Raw genomic sequence first — 22,639 nt, 5'->3', positions numbered from 1 at the left:
GAAGCATATTTGAACACTCGTTGAGCCCACAGTCGTCGGTGGACTCACACTTGCAGTTCCAGAAGCATCCAGAAGAGGGCCCAGCTCATCACAAGTTCCTGAGCGAGAGTGCACACAAACTGAAGCAAAGTCCAGGAAGAGCTAACACAAGGGGAACTCTGAGAAAGGAAACATGAGGAAATCCCACTTAAAAACTCAACTGGAGACGCAGTCAGGAAATGCACTTCAAAAACTCGACTGAAACTGTGTTTTCTTTATGATTTGGAAGGAATACCACTATATCATTTTGACCTAAATATGATATTTTAGTGCTTTTACTTTTTTTATGATGACCGATTTGCTCTTCTGTATGTTTCACTCATCCAAACAAGCACATTGCTGTGATGAGGGTCCAAGTCACTCAGCATAGGGAGGCATTTAGTCTTGGAGGCCGATCCGATCCTTGTAAATTAACTAATGTGTCTCTTTACGAGCCTCTTATTGATCATTCTGATGATTTCATGTACTCTAAATCTTGCTTATATTGATTGTAGGGCAGCAGTGAGGACAGTGTTCAAGGAAAAGTTTGTGTGTTGTGTGTTTGTGTGGTGACGTGTGTGTGTGTGTGTGTGTGTGTGTGTGTGTGTGTGTGTGTGTGTGTGTGTGTGTGTGTGTGTGTGTGTGTGCGTGTATGTGTGTGTGCTGCAAAGGGATGAAACTTTTGAAAAAACACAAGACAAAAGCTCATTATTTTATTAAAAACTGAATGGTAATTTGCATTAAACATTAGGAAAATATTCATTTTTACCTGCAAAAGTCTACACAAAGAGAGTAAGACCTCACACAGCATAATTGGTATTGATAAACAGTCTTTTGGAGATCATAAATTAAACAAAACAACTTTTTAACAAATCTAAAAGTTATCAATACTTAAGTTTATTGATAAAGAAAGGACTTTACAGTAGAATAAGGGCAGAAACAACATTATAAAACAAGTTGCAGAAGGGACAGTAAGTAGTTAAAATGAACTAGTTTTTAGCTTTTCTCATATTCCTACAGGCACTGTTGAACAGATTTGGCTGGTGCACTGGACTGGGCCTAAAGGCAAAAGGGATTAGGAAGGAAATTGGTGTACATGCATTTCATAATCATAACTTTATATGACGCGTATTGAGTCAGCATTGTGACTCTGCACTGAGCCTCATAAGCCTCTTAAAGGGTTGGGCGACATGAAATAACAAAACCTTGAATAAAATAATTGGTATTAACTGTTATGTGTTAGAAGCATCAGCTTGTATAATGGGATAAGTTTGAAATCCAGGACACAGAGAATTTTGAAGAATATAGAGAGATACAAATAGAAGGTGAAGCTCAATCTCACAAGGTGAATTCCTCTATTTATGGAGGCTTGAATTAATTAAAAATCATGATACCTGAGGATCACATTAGAGGTTCAAATGCCTCACAACATCCAGCAAGGTTCACGTAAAAAAAGGTTTCCTGTTTCAGGGAAACTGACATCTTCTAAATTGTTCGTTCAGCGGCACTTTCACAAAAGACTTTTACATTTTAACAGCAAACCAATGTATGAAGTTGACAATATTGCTTTAAATCTGCTGAAACAGTGCAGATTACTTACGTCTAAATCACTTCCATGTCCCCGCTAAACTCATTTCATTTCACTTTTATTCGATCAGGACCTCTCTTGCAGCAGAGCTCTGCTCTCTATTTATATATCAGCCTTAGGATTTGTACAAACATTATAGAATTACAAAATGAGAGGACAAACAGGAGTCCTAATGTAATGCTGTGATACTGAGTGCTGTCTTCCTGCAATTTGTCACTCTAGAAGCTGCAGTGTAACAACATACCCACCTAAGAGTCTCCAATATTACATTAATTACTGGGAATTTAAATGGACGAGGACTTCTAGTTTCGGCTCCTTGTCTGTCTGAACTGAATCCTCATTCGGATAACGTTTAATGGTTTTAATGTTGGTTTCTTTGCGGCTACAGGACAATACCCCAACCATAAAAACACACATTACACCATTTTGTTCATTTTAAGGGGATGAACCTTTAGAAGTAGAAGCTTTTTAGCAGGACACAGAACACTCATCATCCATCAAAAGTCCCAGATTCATCCAGCCTCCCTCCCCCCTCCCTCCGCCCGCCCAATCATCTTCACACCAGTGCATAATCAAACTGTCCTCTGTCCAACCCCTCCTTGTGATCCGTCCACGATGAGGCCGGTATGCTGCTGTAGGGGTCTAATAAGATACGGACGCAGCGAACGATGAGGAAGAGCAGCAGCAGCACGAGGAGGCCAACGAAACACAGGGCCGTCCCCTGCTCGGGGTGCCCCGGCATGGGCTGCAGCACCGTGGGGCTCCTGGGGAACGCTGGCGGAGCGGGAGAGGAGAGACCGTAGTCCACAACCCAGTAGTTTGATTCACTCATCTTGGATGTCGGGGAATGTTTTGAAGGTTGAAAATCGTTTACTGTAGGGGTCGGGGAAAAAAACCATACAGCATAGTATCGCGATATTTTTCGGTGGCGATATTGTATCGATACACGGAAGCCAAGTATCGATCTTTTATTTAATCAATTCTAAACGTTTTTGTCCTGGAATAATAAAATCAAGTTATAGGTTTTCTTTTGGGTGACAATTTGCTGTTGGAAAAAAATGTAATAAATCGCATTATATCGCGATACTCAATGTATCGCGATAATATTGTATCTGGACTTAAGTATCGTGACGATATTGTATCATGGGACCTCTGGTGATTCCCACCCCGGGTTTACAGTACACAATTAATTTTGCAGTCAGAAGCTCTGAGGAACAGCAGGTTCATCTTTGTTAGTGATTTTTAAACCCTGAGGAGGGATCACATTGTGAAATGTGAGTGTTTCCCACAAGCCACAGGGCAAAGAAATGGGTCCAGTGGAAACAAAATGCACGGGGGAAATCAGAAGGGCAAATGAGGAAACCCTCCAGTTAGCATGCTCAGGGAGGTTTAATTAGATGGAACTGTCCCTCTCTCTTTCTTCCACATAGACTCACTTGTTTTCCAGAGAAGCTAGCAATACAAAAGCTCAGGTCACAACTTCAATTTCAGATCATCTTGCACAGTCTTCAGTTCATTTGTCAATATTTTAAGTTCCTTCCAATAGCAGCCCCAGACAGGGCTCAGCCGAGTGGCTGAAGATGTTCCACAGATCAATCAAAGTGCCGGCAGGCTGTAAAGGATCTTCAACAAAGCTTTTCCGTATTCGATCCCTTAAATTGTTTGGCCGTGTTGCAGTTGAGTTGTTGGTTTCCTGCTATTTGTATATCTTGATTCACCAGTGACGTGTTGATTTGGGGATTCACTCCTCAAGATGCCTGAGGGGGAAAAAAGCACAAAGACGAGACACAACATGAGTGAGTTTCCAGCATGCAGGGTTTGTCAACAGGGGCCTCGACCATGTCCAGGATTACAGATTGTTACTTTGCAGGAACCCAGCTAAGGTGTTCTCATGGGGGTCCAAACTCAGCGTGACCCCAGTCAGCACAGTCTCCCTTTAAAACTGCCCATGCCCTGTCCAATCCGCTCGTCTTCAAGAGAATAATATGAAGGAACCCCTCAGAGAGTTGCATCACTCTCACACAGAAAACACTCTCTTAAATGGGCCGCGGGGTGGAGAGACATTTCCTGCTGTAGATGCACACCCTCGTCAGCAGATTCTGGTCCGGGACGCTTCGTCTGCCTCCTCACCACCCCGCTGATCCTCGCAAAGGCACGTTGATTGCTCTCCCGCTCTCTGGATGATGGGACTCAGGGGCCAAGAGCAGCTTTAATAGGGGACTTGAAGGCATAATGAAAGAAATTGCCTGCCTCAGTATCAGTAATCATCAAATGGCCCGTGGTTACATCGGACTCAGGTATAGAAGTTTACACGACACATTAGTGTCAGTGCAAACCACTCAGAACAAGGCTGCTAATGAAAACCGGAGAATAGAAGTTGAGCAATGTGATGTTTGACGTTTGATTACTTCTATACTGTGTCTTTGCGGCTCACTGCAACTTTGCGTCACAGTTTACTCTCAGAGGTACATTAGGAAAGGGTTACACGGATGAACCCCATCCTTCAGTTTTTGATCCCATAATCCACCTGCTTCACAAGTCAGGAAGTGAGACCTGTCAATTCACAGGTGAACTCTGCACATGTGTGTGTGGCTCCAGTAAAGATGGGCTTTTTCAAACGCAGGGTATCCAAGGTCACGCTGATACAAACACCACAGAGGAGGAAAAACCGGTTGCTTTGAGGAGAAAAACAAACACAGCTTTAAAGAATATAAAAGAAAGGGCGACATCAATTTCATGGCTCATCGATCTTCATTGAGGGACCTGCTTTGGTTCCTAAGCTGCAGATACATCACACTCTGGAGCTTTGCCACATCTGATTTACACAAAGATTAAAAAAAAACTGGACTCCAGGTTAAAAGTGTCGCAGAACCACAGTTTTACATTTTAAAAATGGCAGTAAATTAGAGAAAGATGTAGACTTATGCAAGTGAAGCAAGCCAGTGATTTCTGAGAACAGAGCACATGCAGCAACATATGGTGTCCCTCGTGGCTGTAATACCTGTAATAACTCCCGTTTATACTTGTGGATTATGACAGCAGCTTTGAAAATGTCAAGGACTTCTCCAAATTAAAGTGTGGAGAGGATGTTGTCTAAACTCGGACTGCCATGCAGTCACAAAGACAAATGTGTGTAGTTGAAGCAATGAGCTCGCTGTCATCAGACATTTCTGATTATGTCTATAAATATATGAATATCTTCATACACAAGCCGGTTGCCTCTATCTTGTTTTAATCCCAGCTGGTTTTGATCTCTGATTATATATAAAATATTATTACATGTATTATATTTTTATCACCCCGGAGATTTTCTGTAGTTGGATGTTTGTATTCTTGTGGTAAAAAGCAACAATATTTCTTGAATACATAAATGAATAAAGAGTCATAACTTTTGTTTCACTGCTGTTAAAAGAGTTTAACAGAGAGACTGTTATTAATATTCCTCACAGATCTTCTATTTACAATTTACAACTTACAATACTTTTACTATGTTGATGATGTCATTAAAAGCAGGACATGAGATGAGCATCATGCAGCAAGTAGATCGCCTTCAAAGTGTAACGATTTGCTCCAAGAACAGAAATAACTCGGCCTTGTTGCCGCCTCATTAATCTATAAAGTTAAGCTCAATGCGTGGCATAACTTTTAACTAAATAAGGGATAGATGTGAATATTTTTTCTTGATTTAAAAACATTGAATTGAATGTTTTTAACATTTTTAGAACATTGTACATCATTTCAATTGAATGGATATGAAGTTTTCTTTAAAGTTCCACGCTGTCGACATTCAAAAGTTCACACGGTGACAATCTGGAGGGCGATAAGATGAAGGAACTTACTCGTCAGGTGATGATGATCCTGCAGCAGCAGCAGCAGCAGCAGCAGCAGCAGCAGCAGTCGTTCTCGCGCTCGCTCTTCCTGCACACTGAGCTTCAGGTCTGATCCCTCACGTCCTGCAGCACCTCCTCTGCGTTGTCTGGAGCTTTAAGTCGGTGCTGTTTGAGGGCTCCGCCCCACCTCGCAGCCCTCCTGTAACCCTGCCGCTGCACGGACGGCTCACATAATCTGTTGGTTTGGATGAGTGAAGCGCCGGGAGCCACGTGTGGATGCTGCATTATGTAAGAGGAGTGTGTAGCACCCTGTTAGTCTGAGATTTAACAGTTTTACTTTGCTTGATTATAACTAGTTTCACACTTTAGTTTTCCTGTTGAAGTTTATTGTACAGTATAAGAGTGAGACACATTTGTAATTTGTGGCTTTTTAAATAAAGGTGACGTGTTGATCACATAAATTACACAAAAGAATTCTCATATTAGTTTGTCAAAAGACACATGTGGAAATGTAAAGACAATTTAAAGTCCCAGCATGCTCCATTCAGACAATCTTTTGATATACAATACGTCATTTTTCCATTTTTAAACCGAACGACAAAGTTTTTGGACTGAAACTCCTTCCTAACAGACCAAGACTTTGTTTTATTGTGATTTTTGTTGCAGATTCTGATTCTTTAGGTCCTAATCTTTCCAAAAAGGTGTCTTATTGACTGCTCCAGGAGGCATTTTGGGGGAATCTGGCTCATATCAAGCTGGATGTTCATAGTTATTATCAAAATATCTTTTAAAAGTGATTTTTTTTTTGCAAATATACATTGTTTTCCCAAGACTTTTCTGAACAAATACATATACTAAACACAAATATTGGAATTTGGGGTTCCTACAATGACTCAAACAGGGAAAAAAAACCTCAAACAAAAATGGTTCCACAGTTTTCAACGGGCTAAACATTAATTACTCTAGTAATAGTTAGATTAATTCATCTAACATCAGACATGCATTGGAGGTTTTGTTGAACTGCAAGAAATTAAACAATCATGGTGTGAGGTGAAGCGGCCTGACTGCACCTGAGGCTCCAGATACTGTGAGAATTAATTAACACTCTTAAAACTGTACAAACACTGGGACAGATTGCAGAGCGTACACATCTTCATCCTCCTGCCCGAGGCCGCATGGGATCTCCCCGTAGGTTTAATTAATCGTCCGTGTATTGTCTAGCTGTCCTGAAGGGGATCATAATCAAATCACACTGAGCAGCGCTCCAGCAGGACGCCGACCGGGGACTTAGTGGATAAAGGTCTCCAAGCCTGCAAGGTTATACGAATTCAACATGTTCAATGCGATCACTCTCTGGATGTCACTGACGGTTCACTGGGAGGTCAAGCTGTGGTTCAGGGAGCAGACGCAGGTCAGATGGTACTTATATTTTCAGGAATAGTTGAATAGTTTTTCTTTTTTTTCAAGCGTTGGATGAGAAAATGTATTCTATTCTCAAATATGTACTTATGTGGGTCATCGGTTAGCTTAGCATTGACGCTCAACTTTTTAAAGCTCACTAATTAACACATTATATCAAGTTTTTTTTGGTTTGTTTTTTTAAATCCCTAAATATTAAATACTGTACATACACAACTGACATATTACATGAATATAAAAGTACATTTTCCAGTGTATCAATCTACTGTTCAGCTTTTCACTCGGGACAGAGCGACTCCTTTAAATGTTTCATTTTTCAGCCACATTGTCTCACAAACTGTCTTCTAAACGTACGTTTCTTCTCATTAAAAGAAACGACCATGAAACAACGACCACCAAGATGAATGTAAATATCTAAATAAGCAACTTATGCTGCATGACGTTCATACAGTTTGCTATAGCTGCTTACATAACGGCCCGATGGCGCTGCATACGCTGCGCTGAAAGCCTTTTTAAAAACGTAAACCAGAGCACAGCTTGGTGGATACATGAAAGTAATGTGCCTCCAAGAACATTATGTGATTTAGCAAAATAGATAAAGGAGAGTACTGCTCGGCCTCCAGGCTGTTACTATACGTTGGTGCATTAAGCGCCTTTCAGAAGAACTCATTGCTCAGAGGGAAAAACACAGAGTTCTTCCGGACGGATGCCGTGAACAAAGGAGGTTGGATAGCAGGAGGACGTCCCGGTCGTTCATCACAACAGACAGCTGTGGGATGAGGTCCCTTATACATCAGCCATGTGTGGATCTATCGGCATGCGTTATTTAAAGCCTGATGTATCATCCCTAAACTACCAAAATCCATAGATTTATTAACCAGCGTTAATGGCCAGATCCATGGACATCTGTCAACGCCTGTCAGTGTGGAAATGAGAAAACAAAGGACACACACAACTTTCAGAGTTTCATTTTCTCACAGAACAAACAAAGCTGCAGACTCTAAAGCTTCGATGGAGGGACTCGTAATACAGCAGCCTTTATTCTGCAGACACGTTTCTAGATAAAAATAGAAAAGGGAATCAATTTAAACCTAAAACTTAAAGTTGATGATTGGATATGTCTCATGGGAGAGAATATGTGGCAACGTAAGTTTAAGAGAACCTTGTTTTTAGCAAGCTGGCACTGTTTTTACTTTGTTCTCAACCGCTCTACTCCAATAAAATAACATTGTGAGTGTTGCATAGAGCAAGCAGCGTTTACAAGTGGAGCTGGAGGAACTTTCATGAAATCAAAACAATCAGGACAATGTGCTTAAGATGAGAAAAGGTATTTTGTGTAGAGAGATGAAACTCGGGTTGACAGTGTCACCAAGAGGGAAGCTTATTAAGTGAAGTGTGTCCGCTTAACCGTGACACAGTTCACTAAATTTAAAGATTTGGGGAAGATCAGAAGACGCCAGATCAACGTTGAGGCCTCAACAAACATTAAGATTCATTGTATGAGGGACCAAAGCTATCTCAACCATATTTCATGGCAATCTAAACAACACTTGATAGTTGAGGTATATTGCTGTAGACCAGCTGTAAGCAGCTGCATTTCAAACATAACATTTCAGAAAACTTTTAATTAAAATAGTGTGTTATTGTAAATAATTAACTGAGGCATTTTTTGTAGTGATATCTATTAGTTAAAATAGTTGACCTTATTCACCTGTAGTGTATGTGAACAATTTAAAATAAATATCTTTGAAGGCCGTTTTTTTTTTTCTTCTTTTTTTTGAGAAATCTCTCAGTAGCTCTTCCATACAACCAAACCTCCAGTTTCAAGCCTAAATATATTGAGATCTTTTTCATCGAGGGGTTTATATAACATTTTATCTCTAAAAACATGGCAATTTGGCTTCTTTTTTTTTAAATGGCTGTGTGACACAAAGATATATCTATAAGTGCCACTATAAAAGCCTTAGACAAATTGAAAACAACTATTTTGAACTTGATTTAAATTAGCATATACCTGACAGGACACCTCATTTTCATAAACACTAATGACAAAAACATAATAATCCTCTTGATGTAATTGTCTCCCATCACTTGTACTGAACTGTTACACAATCAAACAAGCTCAAATTCTTCGTGGTATACTCTATAACCAAATGTATTCATCTGGAGCTCAACTTCTCTTCACAATTATGGACTTTTCCGTCGATTAATTGAATTAATCGACAGTACAATCCTAATGGGTCCAACCTTTAGTGACGGTAAAAATGTCAGTCAACACAACGGTACAGTAATGTGCTTATTCAAGTTTTCATCTTCAGCAACAGTAAAACAAACATTTTAGTAAAAACAAACAGCTGAAAAATATGCAACACAAGATGGCAAACGATCAAATCATAAAGCTGCAATAACGACGTATTTGAATGTGGTCCCTCCCAATCTTACAGAGAAGCAGTACTCAACATTTAATATATTTACAAGGAGTTGAGAGCTTATATTTATATTTAGATACAATACAGTTGTTATTGAGTAGCTATACAGTGACTAGGAGCCAGAAACTTGGAAAAAACATGTCGCCCCTCGAATAACATAAGGACATGTTTTCTCCAACTGCTTGTTTCTCGTGTGCATTGCGCTCTGAGCTGAAGGACACATGACACATGACACATGACACATGACACGGACCCCGACCACACCGGTCAATACATCCTGGGTTCTATGGGTCACACCTCATCTTGCTTTCTGTAATTTAGGTTTTGATTTAAGTTTCTGATGTGCAAACCAATGGTCGGATTCTTTAACAATGCATTTTAAACTAAACTAAATGCATTTTAAACTAAACACACATTTTATTTTGTGTGTTTAGTTTAGTTTATTTCATTGATGTCTGTAAGTGTGGGATGCTGCTACTACGGCAAAAAAACTTTCTTCTTGGGGATTAATAAAGTACTTTTCATGCATTCATTTCATTTTCATTCATTCATTATAATTAGCCGTGTATTTGGTCTCGAAATAGAAAACTTCAACCACTGTCTAAAAACCATTCAAGAGCGTCTCAATGGTTCATTTCACCTCATCGTATGGGATTGTATGGTATTCCGTGTTAAGGGGGCATTAAAGGGCCGTATGTGCTCTCGACAGTGAACGTGCAGCTCCGTTTATATCTCATTTGGCGACTGCAGAGGCAAAATATTCACACGTCGTTTGTTGGCAGATCCTCGTGGACTTGAAGGCAGGCAGACACTTGCAGCCGTGTGGAAAGTACAATTTGCACTTTAAGCCTTAGAGTTGCACTCTGGCCATTTAGTACTGCAGTTTCATAAAGTTTAGAGACCCTAAAGAGACATTTAAAACAAAGAATAATGGATATCCAAGTGCCACAAGGTTGGATATCTTGACTTATCCCTTAAAATGGTCCAAGCTTGAAAAAAAAATAAAGAAATCCTTTCGTTGGACTCTTCCTGCCTAGTAAATGCTTATTTCTTTCAAACTCCACATGCCAAATTTGTACCACAGGGTTTCTGGTAAAAAAACAAAGTCTAATCTGTGGTAATTGATGACATCATCTGGGCTATTTCATCAGATTTTAGAAAGTTCTCTTCAAAGCCAAAGATGACAATTTACAACTGGTTTGTTTTTTCCCCCTCACAGGAGTAGACTCCATGTGACAAGTAAACCAATTTGCATGTGAAAAATTGTTGGCATCCTTCTTTAACTTGAAGCATGAATTCCTTGATTACTGTTTCTTAAGATGTGACACTTTGCTTTTTTTTTGGTTGTTGCAACAAGGCTCCACGCCTGTGGCCAAATTCTAATTATTCCCCGTTTACATTGTTTGACCAAGACAGTGGCGACATTAAAACCTAGTTTTTAGGCTTTGTCTCAAGGGAGCAGCAGGCAAAAGTCACAGGTGACTATTTCCTTCCACCGATCTTCTTGTCTCGAGCCACCAGCCTGGTGTGAAGGGACTGTACCGCTGCATGAAACTAGTCACGGGGAATGGCACAGACATCGTTTTTCAGCCAGGTGTTGAAACGCGGTTGATCCCATTCATCCAAAAATGTGTTCTGTATTCACTCTCCACCTGGAAACTCAAACACCGAGCGAACCAGCGCGAGAGACAACACGACTAGATCACGTACCAGTAGTTCACTGCTCTACTCGAGTATGTCTTTGCACCATAGAGGGGATGAATTGACATGTGCACGTGAATCCTCTGGACAGATGGAAATGTGAGAGTGTGCAAACACAGTCTCTGGCATGACACGGGAGCGCTCTGCGTTCAGGTGTTAATGTACGGGTGCGAGACAGTGCGTGCGGGTGTTTGCGGGCACGTCCTTCGCGTCTCTTCCGTTCTTCGCAGTCGGGCGTGGTCTCGTGTCTGCCGGTCCGCCTGCTCTCCTCCTAGAGGGCCTGCTCCGTGCTGGAGGCGGAGATGTCCAGGAGTCGCCAGGCCGCGTTGGGGTTCAGCTCCTCCTGGTCGCGACACAACGCCCAGACGTACATCATCCTCATCACCTTCTCCTGTTGGGGCGGCGGGAGGAAGAAGAGCACAGTTTACTTCTTTGAAAGGACTGAACAGATTCACTGTCCTGTAGGTAATCCTGAGTTTTACTGACCGGATCTCCTTCCACAAGGTCTCCTTTGGGGCCGCGGATGACCATGACGACCTGAGCCTGGAAGGTGATGATCAGGACGGGGCCCTGGTCCATCATCTTGCCCATCGCCAGCTACGACACAGGGAGAGACGATGAACAAACTAATTAAACGAGAACGTCACACTTAACGGCTGTTATTGTCACTTTCTGCAGTTATATGACTTCTTAAATGATATTTAAACAAGAAGTGATGTCTGCTTTTGTGCCAGTAAAAGAGTAGTAAATGTTGAGAACACAGTAAAGTATGACTGAATGTGTGATGGCTGGTGTACAAGCACTTACATCTATGTTATCGATGTCCAGGATTTTGGACTGGAAGAGCAGCCCCAGCGCTCTGGCCTGCTGGATGGGATGAGCCAGCTGACTGTACGTCTAAAGGCAGGTAAATAAAAACACATTAGGCATGAACATTAAGCTTTATACATACTTGTATACCAACTAAAGTGGACAGATAAGTTACAAACAGGATAGTTTCCCTGTTTGTGAAGGCTTCCATTTCTGATTTTTAAAAAAAAGTAATTGTGCCCATTTGCAAATACATCAAATCATTGTCAAGGAGATGAGCAAATAGCCAGATATATAAATATTAAAAGATATAAAACACATTGAAGAGAAGCTGCTGGTTGGAGGTTGATCTTCCGCAGCTCATAACTTACAGCTTCATAGCACCAGTCTTTCAACACGTCCAGCTCTCCACGGATCATAGCCTGCAGAAAGAGCAACAACACAGCGTCAACGTTGACCGTCCGAAAGGTTTTTCAGAAAGTGAATCAAACTTATTGAATCCTGCCCATTTCCATCGTCTTGTAGTCTTAAAGTCAGATTTCCAAAACACCAAATTCAGTGCGTTTAGATAACGGTACGCAAACTCACATGAGTGCCAATTGATTTCCAGGTTCAGTTAAACATGTTAATGTTAAAAGATGTCTTTTGTCATTATAATATGCATCATCAGCTTGTGTTCTTTGACCACAAAGGGAAATAACACATTGTTTTAAGTGTTTCCTGTCATCATCACTTAGTCTAATTACATTTTTTTTGCTGCTCAGCATTAAAAGCCCAACAGCTCCCGTCTGATTTGACTAATTCCAGCCCAAATTGCTTTTCTTCATCCGATACAAAATGGATTGTGATTTCACTTCCAATAAAGCAAGACCTTCATCAGTAAGTCTTTTATTGGAGGCCTTTGTGAAATACCCTCAGGCATTGAGCAAAGAGAGGACTGTAGTCAAAGACAAACTCTGAGACGGTAGAAGTGTCTATTTACCTCCAGTATGTTCGGGATGATGTCTTTCTCACACTGTTTGAGGAACGAGTCTTTGTCAAAGGTGGGGTCTGCCTTCACAATCTCTGTCAGCACCTCAGACATTTCTGTTTTAGAAAAAAGACCACCTGGAAAAATAAACAAATGGATCAGTCGATACAATAGATTCGATGTTAAGGTTTGTGATAATACAGATATTTATCTATAAAACAGGCCACAACATGGAGAATGGTTTTATTGTCTACCACTCACTCAGACACAGTAACAGAAATTGTGCAAATACATCACAATGTGTAACTGCAAAAATCAACTATTGGAGCGTCATACCTACAAAGCCAGTGACTCTGTCAGTCACAGCTCTGGATGCTCTGACGACGGCATTGTCACTTTCATCGTATTTCATCTTCATCTCAAAGTATCCTGGAGGAAACAAACAGGGAATACTGGGGTGAGGACAACTTGTTAAAAGAGGAAAATGTACACTTTTTTTGTTTACTGCTAGGGGCAAAAACATGCACTTGTGACGACTGTGGTCTCAGTAAAGAATCTGGTGCCACCTGCTGCCTTCAAAGGGAAGTATTAAAGTGCAAACTGTAGATGGTTTTGAGATTGAGAGAGCGAGAGAGAGATATACAGTAAATCCACCACCTCCTTCAGCCATAGAATATAAAAAAAATACATCAAGCAAAACTATCAAAAATTCAATTGCTTCTCTAAATATGTGTCAACAACTTACTCTTTCCTTCCTACCGAGTTCAGCCAGCTAGTCACTGCGCCCCACTGACCAATCACAGTGCATGTTAATGGTCACAAAATAGTTATAACTTAATTATTTGAAAAATATATATATATATTCTTTAATTTGTTTTATTATAAAATACACGCACACACACACACAAACACACACACACACTCTGAGTTAATTTACCCAGAGGGTTTCCTTACTATTAATAACTACGTTATTGTCCTTGAAGTCCTTCCACTGCTGGAACCACTTTGAATCCTTGTGGAGAACAACACCCATGTCCTCTCTGCATCAAAGAAACACAAGAGATTAACTTCCATCATTAGACGGGAAGTGACGACACAATTTTACAGAAGAGGTGGATGAGAGAGGAAATATGTACTCACTCGTTGGCCTCAAACACTCTGGAGTCGTTTTCGGCTCCTTTGGAGGAAAAGTCGCTTCTTTTCCTCAGCTGCGGGGGAGCTCTGTAAGGGCCGGCGTCCCCGACGTCTATCTCCTTCTTCATGTTCTCCACACCCTGCAGAGATCACACACAGTCGGATTATAACGGATGTAACAGTATTTACATCAAACCGTTCAGAACAGGACTTTTCAGATTAGTATTCCTATTTCCAGATTCTATTCCTCTTTAAATAGCTCTTTGCTGATGCCAGAAATGTTCCAGAAATGACTCAGCAAAATAGATATATTCTTTAATTCCTGCATATTACACCTTTAAGTGAATGCCCTTGACTCGAGAGCAATGAGCACTGACATATTGACCTATGAAGCACACTGTATCAAAAAATAAATCATTACTCAAAATCACAAAGTTTTGGGGCCAAAAATAATGTAAAGATTAAGATGATGTTAGCAGATACTCCTCCAGTGATGATGATGAAAACTTGTTAACTTATGGATATCATTTTTTATTTTCTAACCTGTGAGATCGCTCTGAATGCGCCGGTTCTGCCCAGTTTTTCTCCTCCTTTGGAGACGGACTCGGCAGAGTGCATGGCTGTCTTGGCGGCCTCTTCCACACTTTCCTTGATCTTCTTCCCGATGTCAGTACGACTCACCTCCTCAAGACCCTACGGCCAGAATGGAAATACATGCACATACACAAACACAGAGAGACAGGTGCAATTAGTCAGTCAGTATAGTTGAATATACAATGAGTCACTTTTACAGAAAACGAGACTTTACTTTATTTTCTCATTTGAGGCCATTTATTTGTTATTATTTAAGTGGTGATACCTTACCTCCTTGACGGTCTCCGACAGGGAGCCGAAGGTCTTCTTAAACACCTCTGAAGTCTTCACGGATTCAGACTCTATAGATTTCTATTAAAGGAAATAAAAAAACATTATGTTGGCGTGTTAAAAACATTTAAAAGAATTTAAAGCAACTCCTGGTTGATGCAGATATCATTATTCAAATAGATGACAAACAAGTAATGTTCTTACATATTTCCTGCGGGCTTGTTGGAGAGCATCAGACTCCTCAAGCCTCTTGGCCTCTTCTCTGAACTTCTTTATTTTGTCTTTCATCTCCTGATTCTTACCAAATTCCTGACGCAGGTTATCCACAAACTCTCCAAAGAAACCTTTACGTCCTGAAGCATATCGCACCTTATGAGATAAATAGAAATTATGACTTAAGTTGGACAGACCATTCACATAGGGAGGTTGTCCTTTATTCGTCTGTGACATTAAAAGGAGGATTGAACTAGATGCCATGTACTATTTAGAATGAAAGAAGATTATGACAAACTTGAACAAATCAGTTAGTATTAGTATGGATCATGTTAAGGGGAATGGGAGCCGTCAGTAGTTACCTGCACAGTTGCAGCTGGGCTTCTATGCAACGAATAGGCATCTCCTCTCCACACTGAAGAGAAGGTAGTCCGGGAGCTGAGCGCCAATGCACGTCTGCCAACCAGCTGCAATGGAGAAGAAAGCCAGCGTTAGCACAAACTCAACTCTGCCAACACTGCAATGGATGGAGAAAGAGCGACAGGTGGTTAATGGGATACGAAGTAATCATGCCTCCTCAGTAAAGAGCTAGGATATCAAATAGGTAAATGACAGGGGGAGGAGAGTCATGTTGTTGTGATGCTACTTTAGAAGAACCCCATTCACTTATCACCATTTGTTTTGGAAGTTTGCAGGTTGGTAATTAAGTCTTTGCTCAATCTGGGCAATACTTACACATAGCTAAACACCTTTGGCAAGTTACATTAAACACTTGTTTCAAAAGCATACACAGGTGGTTGAGATAGAGGGATATAGATAGAGAGATATAGATAAAGAGATATACATAGATAGAGACAGACAGACAGACTCTAGAACAGCTGTGCCCAATGAAAGTCACGTCAATGATTTCTTGCCATCTCGATCCAAAAAGCCATTCAAGAGGGCACAACTCAGTGATTCCATGCACAGGACACAACAGGATGTGTCTCCATCTAAAACCATTTCATTATTTTTAAGATTACGATCTAGACCTGCGGGTCAGGTGTTGGGGGTTCTTTGGTGTTGTAGTTGCTCCTCTAGTGCCACACCAACATCACACAGCATTGAGACAAGTATCTAAATACTAGGAACACCATGTTAACCGTGACACCCAAGTACGTGATTCATCATGATAAAATGTGCACCCAAAGCTTAAATTCCTTGCCACGTCACATAATCAGAGTTACAGAATTTGTGATGTAACAACTGTACTACAGAGAATGTGCCACCATGGTTAATGGTGATATGTTTAACAACCGGTGAGTCAGTACCTGGCTACAGGCTGCGTCTAAACGGCTCGCTTTCTAACCTCGTGTTACCGGTTTAAGCCTCTCACAGACCCTTTCCACCTAAAATAACAAGTTAATTTGAGACTTTGATAGGTGAGCAAGAACATTAAGAACCCTGCGGTCCGCCTGATGCAACAAGGCCTTCTCTAACGGACATCTCGCGATCCTACAGCATACAAAAAACAACTTGGAATAACCCCTGCACATAACTAGACGTTAACGGACGAACAGGAAGCTGAATACATCCACTCCCTTCACTAAATTATCTGCTAGAGCCTAAAGAACTGCAATGAAGGACATGAATGGTCTAACCTCGTAGCACCGACACACGGAGGCTGCCATCTTGATCTTCAAATGAGCGGAGTTGCACGTGCTTACTGCTACACCAGCTGACCTTTCGCTCAGCCAATAGGAGCAGAGCGGATGGGTTGGGGCGGGGCCAGCTGTCAGTAAAACTTTAAAGGGATAGTGCAGCCTAAAAAGATTGAACTGAATTTATTCCGTCACTAGTCTGACTCAATTTATGATGGGCATAATTTGAATGCACGGTTATGAATCAAAAAATGTCCCAGTATATTAAAATAAATGTTACATTATTGTGTAAATGTAGGCATTATTGTCACAAAAACACATTGTGAAATTGCTCAATTTTACTTCAAACACTGTCACTCCAGTGTGAAGCATAAAATCATAAACATGACTTATTATACGACTGATGCTGTTTGACATCTTTTTCATAAAAAAAAAAAACAATGTCTGTGAGAAAATAAAGCCTGTATAACTTGATTTATTTGGCAAATCTGGCATGCAAACAAAACAAACTATGTATTTTACTACAGTATCAAGTAGCAATTAGTTTCATTTTTTTAAATGTATTTTTATTGTCATCTTAATTAGAAAATATGTATGAGGCAGACACAAAGATTACATTGTATACAAACAAATGCATTACAACAAAAAACAGAAGAAAAAATATATATAAAGAAAAATAATACTTAGACATAAACACAAAAACAGAAAAGAATGATACAAAAAAAGACTACAATAGTACAAACCCTATAGGTAACATTTATTAGAACTCATTAGTTTGATATATTACATTTTCGGAAACATTTGTTTTTATCGTGAGATCATCCCATCATCTTACATTCAATTCCCTCCAGCTTGCAACTTGCCTCACCGATTAAAAGTGTCCCCATATGTAATATGTTTCCAGTCTTAAAGTCAGTTTCTTGTGTAGAACAAAATACCTCCACCATAACATTTATATAATTTACCTTCAACAACATTCAGAGTGAGGATACTTGTTGCTGGTTGCTGACATACCCTTTTTATTTTGAATGTTTTTTCCAATAACTATTTTACACACCATACAATGTCAACCATATCCTTATGTGTTAATACCAACATGTTACTGACCCTGTCACTGTTTTTATTCAGAGTTAAAAGACGGGATGCGTCTCCAGTTGGACGGTATCTGCTGGCATGCCAGTAAAGAGCGCCCCCTGTGGAAGGTATTTGAAGTGCAGGGACTCCTCCCCTCCCGCTGCAGAGTTGGGAGCTCTCTCTTTCTGCGGCCAGCTCGCCTTGACAGCCAACACTGGCGCAGACTCTCAGTGCAAACCTTTTCCATATTTTTTCTGTCATATAACGACAATTCATACCCATATTTTTCACACATCCTCTTCGGGAGACAAGCCTTGGAGCGGCCTCGTCCAGAATGGGGAACCGAGACGATGAATACGATTTCTTGTTCAAAGGTAAAAAAAAAAAAAAAAAAAGAAAGAAAAAAGATGACTGCGTTCCCCTTTACTCACACCGACAGAGCGATGCTTTAGAAATGCCTACAAATCTCTTATTGTGTCATTTTCACATACCATATATCTACAATATCTAAAGAAACAGACTAGTGTTTATGAGAAACTACCCGGATGATAATCGGTTTGTGTTATTAAAACATAATGCTGTCATTGAAACATCACAACGCCTGCAGCTATATTTATAGGTATAGGATGCAACACCCTATCCGCGCCCAGCCTTTGTATTAAACTTTCATCAAGTCCGAGAGGAGGATTGGTCTGTTGAGTGAACAGTTTGCTGCTTTATTGAATGACATGCTGTTTCATTCCACCTCATGAGGTTGATTAAAGGCCTATTAGCCTCCACCTCTCCTGATCAATAAGATTAATCCTCAGATGAGGATTGTTACTCAGCTTGCTCTTACAGACACTGAAAATACTGAAACTTATATAACTTTGTGTATCAGTGTGCTTTAGTTATGACTGATCAGAAGCTCTGATCAGTTGTATCATCAGATTGGAGCGGTACCAGACTCAGGTCCATGTTTATCTCGGGTGCTCACTTGCTTCCAGAATGACTTCCTTTGATCCTGATATCAGCTCCTGTAGCACATTAACATCCTGGGCCTGTATAAGCCAAAGGGCCATTTAGATAGATGCAACAAAGTATCCTCTGTGGGATGAATAGGGCATCTGCCGGAGGCTCTCTCTCTCTCCTCTCTCTCTCTCTCTCTCTCTCTCTCTCTCTCTCTCTCTCTCTCTCTCTCTCTCTCTCTCTCCCCCCCTGTCTCTCTGCTCGAGCCATCGTCTGTGTACCCGGCCGAAACAGGAAGGGCAAGGCGGCCTGAGACTGTCGATTCAGGTTTTGATGAAGCCTCTTATCAGCTTCCTGCAGCACGATGTCGACAGGGAAAACAAAGTTTGGCTCTGTTTCCTCTCGTCGAGGGAGCGAGAACACTGAAAGACTCCACCTCTGCTGCTGTGCTGTGAACAGAAGCACAGCTCGGCCCAGGTCCACGAGGCGGATCAATCCCTTTTCTCTTACAACACGGCTTGAGACAATGCATGAACAACAGTCACTACCGACAGCTCATACGTATGCTGGACTAGTTGTGCAGCTGGTTGTCCCATGTTTACACTCAATGTTGGTGAAATGTTACTTTAGTTATTTGTGTAGTTGTAAATTAGGGTTGGTACACAACATTGTTACAGCTGAGTACTCACAGGAAGTTTTCAGCCCCCCCCCTCCCCCCCCTTGGGTTGTTTTGGTGAGGCTAAACTCAAGACAATATATTCAGTGATGCATTTTCTGCGAAGTGAAAATGTTTTCATAGAAAACAAACAACCTAATGCATGTCGAAGTGTCCTTGAGTCCCACAGTCGCCCCCTTGCGAGCCTACTGCTCCTTAATTACGAAGGATGGATTAAAATGCAGAGAATAAATGTCCCCACTGTGGGACTAAAGGATTTAGTAGTGGTATGTTTTGTAATTTGTTTCATTACTATTTTACGGTAGACATGTATGTTTTTTTTAATCCCATAAATCACACAAACACAACGGCTCTGGGTTCTATTGAAACCAGCATTTAGAGGCACGGCTTTAAGCAATATCCACATTTTTTGGATCTATTAATATACTGTATATATGAAGTAGCAGGCCCCTACCTATTGCATCACTCATACTAACACACCTGTCTCCTCTTTATCGTCCCTTCCTCCTTCTCTTTCCCTCCACAGTTGTGTTAATTGGGGATTCGGGCGTAGGGAAGAGCAACCTGCTCTCTCGGTTCACCAGAAACGAGTTCAACCTCGAGAGTAAGAGCACCATTGGGGTGGAGTTTGCCACACGCAGCATTCAGGTGGACGGCAAGACGATAAAGGCTCAGATCTGGGACACAGCAGGACAGGAGCGCTACAGAGCCATCACCTCGGCGTGAGTCACGTCTGTATGCTGCTGATGTTAAACGTAGATTCAGAGTATCTGCAGGTTTTACAAACCAAACTTTGACTTTTTTAAATTTATTTTTATTTATCGTTCAATTTTTCTTTCATTTCCAAATATATTTAGCTATATTCAGCTATTTTAAGCTAGATTCAGCTATTTTTTTTTCAAATATTTCAGCTTTAAGCTTCAGCTTTTTGCATTACAATGCATTTTCTGCAAGTAATGCTCTTTCTAGTTATCAGTGAAGTAGACATGATGCAGTTTGTACAGTATATTATATTTACTTTTAACACTTTAGAATGATTTAAAGGACGAACCAGACCTGCAGAAGGTTCTTGTCCTCACTAGTGAAATGTGCTGATCGATTGTGTCTTTTGTCCTGTTACAGATACTACAGAGGAGCGGTGGGGGCGCTCTTAGTGTATGACATAGCCAAACACCTGACCTACGAGAATGTGGAGCGCTGGCTGAAGGAGCTGAGAGACCACGCAGACAACAACATTGTTATCATGCTGGTCGGCAACAAGAGTGACCTGCGCCACCTCAGGGCCGTGCCCACGGACGAGGCCCGGGCCTTCGCAGGTACTGTGACTTCCATAAAGATACAGGAAAGCCTAAATATTTTAGTGTGTGGGGATTTTATAGAATGCATTTCTATTTCTTTCAAGTTATTGATTACTTCAACTCTATTTTTTGTTATTGTGAAATTGGCAAGAAAAGAATACACCTCTCTCCTCGTGCCATTCCTGATATTAACTTTTCTCTAACGCTTTTATTGTTGTAAAATGTTTTCTTTCTTTCCCCTTAGAGAAAAACAATCTGTCATTCATAGAAACTTCCGCTTTGGACTCAACAAATGTTGAAGAAGCCTTCAAGAATATCCTCACAGGTATGCTTGTGAACAGAGTTTGGACGTCACAGCTAAACTGTTGCTATCATACTTTGAACGATGAGAAATGAAAGTGCTTGAAAATGCCACTGTAACTTCTTGAACACCAATCATTCCAAAACCATGGTTTGATAACGATGTCATTCTAAGCTGAAACTGTGGTGCTTAAAATTTCGCCCTGCAGGCTTTAAGACATGTGTTCAGGCTCTAAACAAAAACATAGTGTGTTTAAAAAATAGCTACTGACATTAACAGAGGAAACATCAACTGAAAGAAATGGTTATTTCTGGTAACTACTTTATTATACCCCAAAAATGCCTCCTGGAGCGGTCAATAAGACACCTTTTTGGAAAGATTAAGACTTAAAGAATCAGAATTTGCAACAACAAACAAAGCCTTGGCCTGTTGGGAAAGAGTTTCAGTCAAAACGGTGTTGTTTGGTTCAAAAATGGAAAAATTACATATTTTAAGATTATCTGAATGGGGCGTGCTGGGACTTAAAATGGGAGCGGGAGGATTTTCGCACAAGGTTTACTTGAGTAACTTCCTCTTGCTGTGGGAATTTCTTTCCACACACCTAAAGAATCAACTCAAAATACATAATACACTGTATTGTCCCCCTTTGGCTTTCAGTAGCATTGTCAGTGTACACCCAACACCACAGAGTCATTTAGGGGGAAACAACTGATCTGTTTCTATTCCATCTTTAAAAAAAAACAACAGAAATCTACCGCATCGTCTCGCAGAAACAGATCGCAGAGCGGTCCGCCCACGACGAGTCCCCGGGAAACAACGTGGTGGACATCAGCGTGCCGCCCACCACGGACAGCCAGAGGGGGAGCAAACTGCAGTGCTGCCAGAACCTGTAACCCTTCTCACCTGGGTCGATTTATCAATTGAAATCCACAGTGTCGCTTCCATCCACCTGGGGTGCTATATTGTCCGAGTCTGCACTTTTTTTTTTTTTAGATCGGTGGAGTCAGTGCCGTTCTGATCCGTTCCAGAAAGAGCTGTTTGAATCGATTTCAAATTGTAGTCTGGCCCAGGTACAGTTCGCTACGTCCCAGTGCACAAACAGGACTGCTGGTGCTGCGTGTGCAGCTGCACAGTTACCCCGTGATAGAGTAGCGTAGCAGATTAGCTCTGCCAGTGACGCCCACTGGTTGCACGTGTGGGAGGCCTGTTTGTCGTACCAGCAGTCCTGTTTTGGGGCTTTTCCCCCCCCTTCAGTCATCATCTCTCAAAAGTGGTTGTGTAGCTGCTGATGCTTATTTCATTTTCTGTAAAATATATTCTTCTTTTTTTGTTTGTTTCGATTTTGATAGCTTGTCTGCTCACATACATTATATTAATGCCATGAAATTAAATTTTACAATATTATGCTCTTGTGCTCTTGTGAATCATTATATCTTACCACAATCAAACTTGTGATCTAAACCCAGCCAACTGATTGTTATAAGTTTGTAGATGCTGTTGTTTCAGGTCAAGGTGGAGCTAGTTTTATACAAATCAGATCTCTTTTGGTCCCATCCGAGCAGCCAAACCCTCGAAGGACCACAAGATAACTTGAGAAGATGCTACACAAATTTGTATTGTTTGGGTCATTGCACCGACTTGTTGCTTTTTTTTTTTAAATAGTGAAGAATTGAATGTCCTTGGGCCTTAAATAGTTAATTTAACTAAACCATCTGAGAAGCCGAGA

The 22,639-nt window shown here is 40.9% G+C and overlaps 3 protein-coding genes across 3 annotated transcripts; 1 reads left to right on the top strand and 2 right to left on the bottom strand.

Moving 5' to 3' along the window:
* Positions 1 to 2,162: 2,162 nt before the first annotated feature.
* On the bottom strand, positions 2,163 to 2,438 carry LOC137781945 (cortexin-1). Its single transcript, XM_068570975.1, has one exon. It carries the CDS (start codon positions 2,436 to 2,438, stop codon positions 2,163 to 2,165), a length of 276 nt encoding a protein of 91 aa, XP_068427076.1.
* Positions 2,439 to 9,138: 6,700 nt separating this feature from the next.
* On the bottom strand, positions 9,139 to 16,697 carry LOC137781940 (mitochondrial import inner membrane translocase subunit TIM44-like). The gene is made up of 13 exons (XM_068570967.1): positions 16,617 to 16,697; positions 15,339 to 15,443; positions 14,968 to 15,132; positions 14,764 to 14,844; positions 14,443 to 14,592; positions 13,906 to 14,039; positions 13,720 to 13,805; positions 13,102 to 13,194; positions 12,778 to 12,902; positions 12,167 to 12,217; positions 11,793 to 11,882; positions 11,472 to 11,582; positions 9,139 to 11,376 (listed from the first exon to the last, which is right to left on the bottom strand). The coding sequence occupies exons 1-13, from the start codon at positions 16,644 to 16,646 to the stop codon at positions 11,257 to 11,259; spliced, it is 1,341 nt and encodes a 446-aa protein (XP_068427068.1). The 5' UTR covers positions 16,647 to 16,697; the 3' UTR covers positions 9,139 to 11,256.
* Positions 16,698 to 17,866: 1,169 nt separating this feature from the next.
* On the top strand, positions 17,867 to 22,315 carry LOC137781942 (ras-related protein Rab-11B). The gene is made up of 5 exons (XM_068570970.1): positions 17,867 to 18,064; positions 19,841 to 20,036; positions 20,437 to 20,630; positions 20,857 to 20,937; positions 21,661 to 22,315. Exons 1-5 carry the CDS (start codon positions 18,025 to 18,027, stop codon positions 21,804 to 21,806), a joined length of 657 nt encoding a protein of 218 aa, XP_068427071.1. The 5' UTR covers positions 17,867 to 18,024; the 3' UTR covers positions 21,807 to 22,315.
* The last annotated feature ends 324 nt before the right edge of the window (positions 22,316 to 22,639 follow it).

The sequence above is a fragment of the Clinocottus analis genome, unplaced genomic scaffold, assembly GCF_023055335.1.
Source record: "Clinocottus analis isolate CAN_PGR_092001 unplaced genomic scaffold, fCliAna1.0.p SCAF_11, whole genome shotgun sequence".
Classification (NCBI taxonomy): Eukaryota; Metazoa; Chordata; class Actinopteri; order Perciformes; family Cottidae; genus Clinocottus; species Clinocottus analis.
The sequence above is the reverse complement of the archived record's forward strand: the minus strand, read 5'-3'. Positions and strand labels throughout refer to the sequence as shown.

Excerpts from the sequence above, each read along its gene's own strand:
- LOC137781942 (XM_068570970.1), top strand. The coding sequence starts at position 18,025 with ATGGGGAACCGAGACGATGAATACGATTTCTTGTTCAAAG. Across the intron at positions 20,037-20,436 it reads TACAGAGCCATCACCTCGGC|ATACTACAGAGGAGCGGTGG; the intron begins GTGAGTCACGTC and ends GTCCTGTTACAG. Across the intron at positions 20,631-20,856 it reads CGAGGCCCGGGCCTTCGCAG|AGAAAAACAATCTGTCATTC; the intron begins GTACTGTGACTT and ends CTTTCCCCTTAG.
- LOC137781940 (XM_068570967.1), bottom strand. The coding sequence starts at position 16,646 with ATGGCAGCCTCCGTGTGTCGGTGCTACGAG. Across the intron at positions 14,040-14,442 it reads CATTCAGAGCGATCTCACAG|GGTGTGGAGAACATGAAGAA; the intron begins GTTAGAAAATAA and ends TGATCTCTGCAG. Across the intron at positions 11,883-12,166 it reads AAGACTGGTGCTATGAAGCT|ACGTACAGTCAGCTGGCTCA; the intron begins GTAAGTTATGAG and ends ACCTGCCTTTAG.
- LOC137781945 (XM_068570975.1), bottom strand. The coding sequence starts at position 2,438 with ATGAGTGAATCAAACTACTGGGTTGTGGACTACGGTCTCTCCTCTCCC.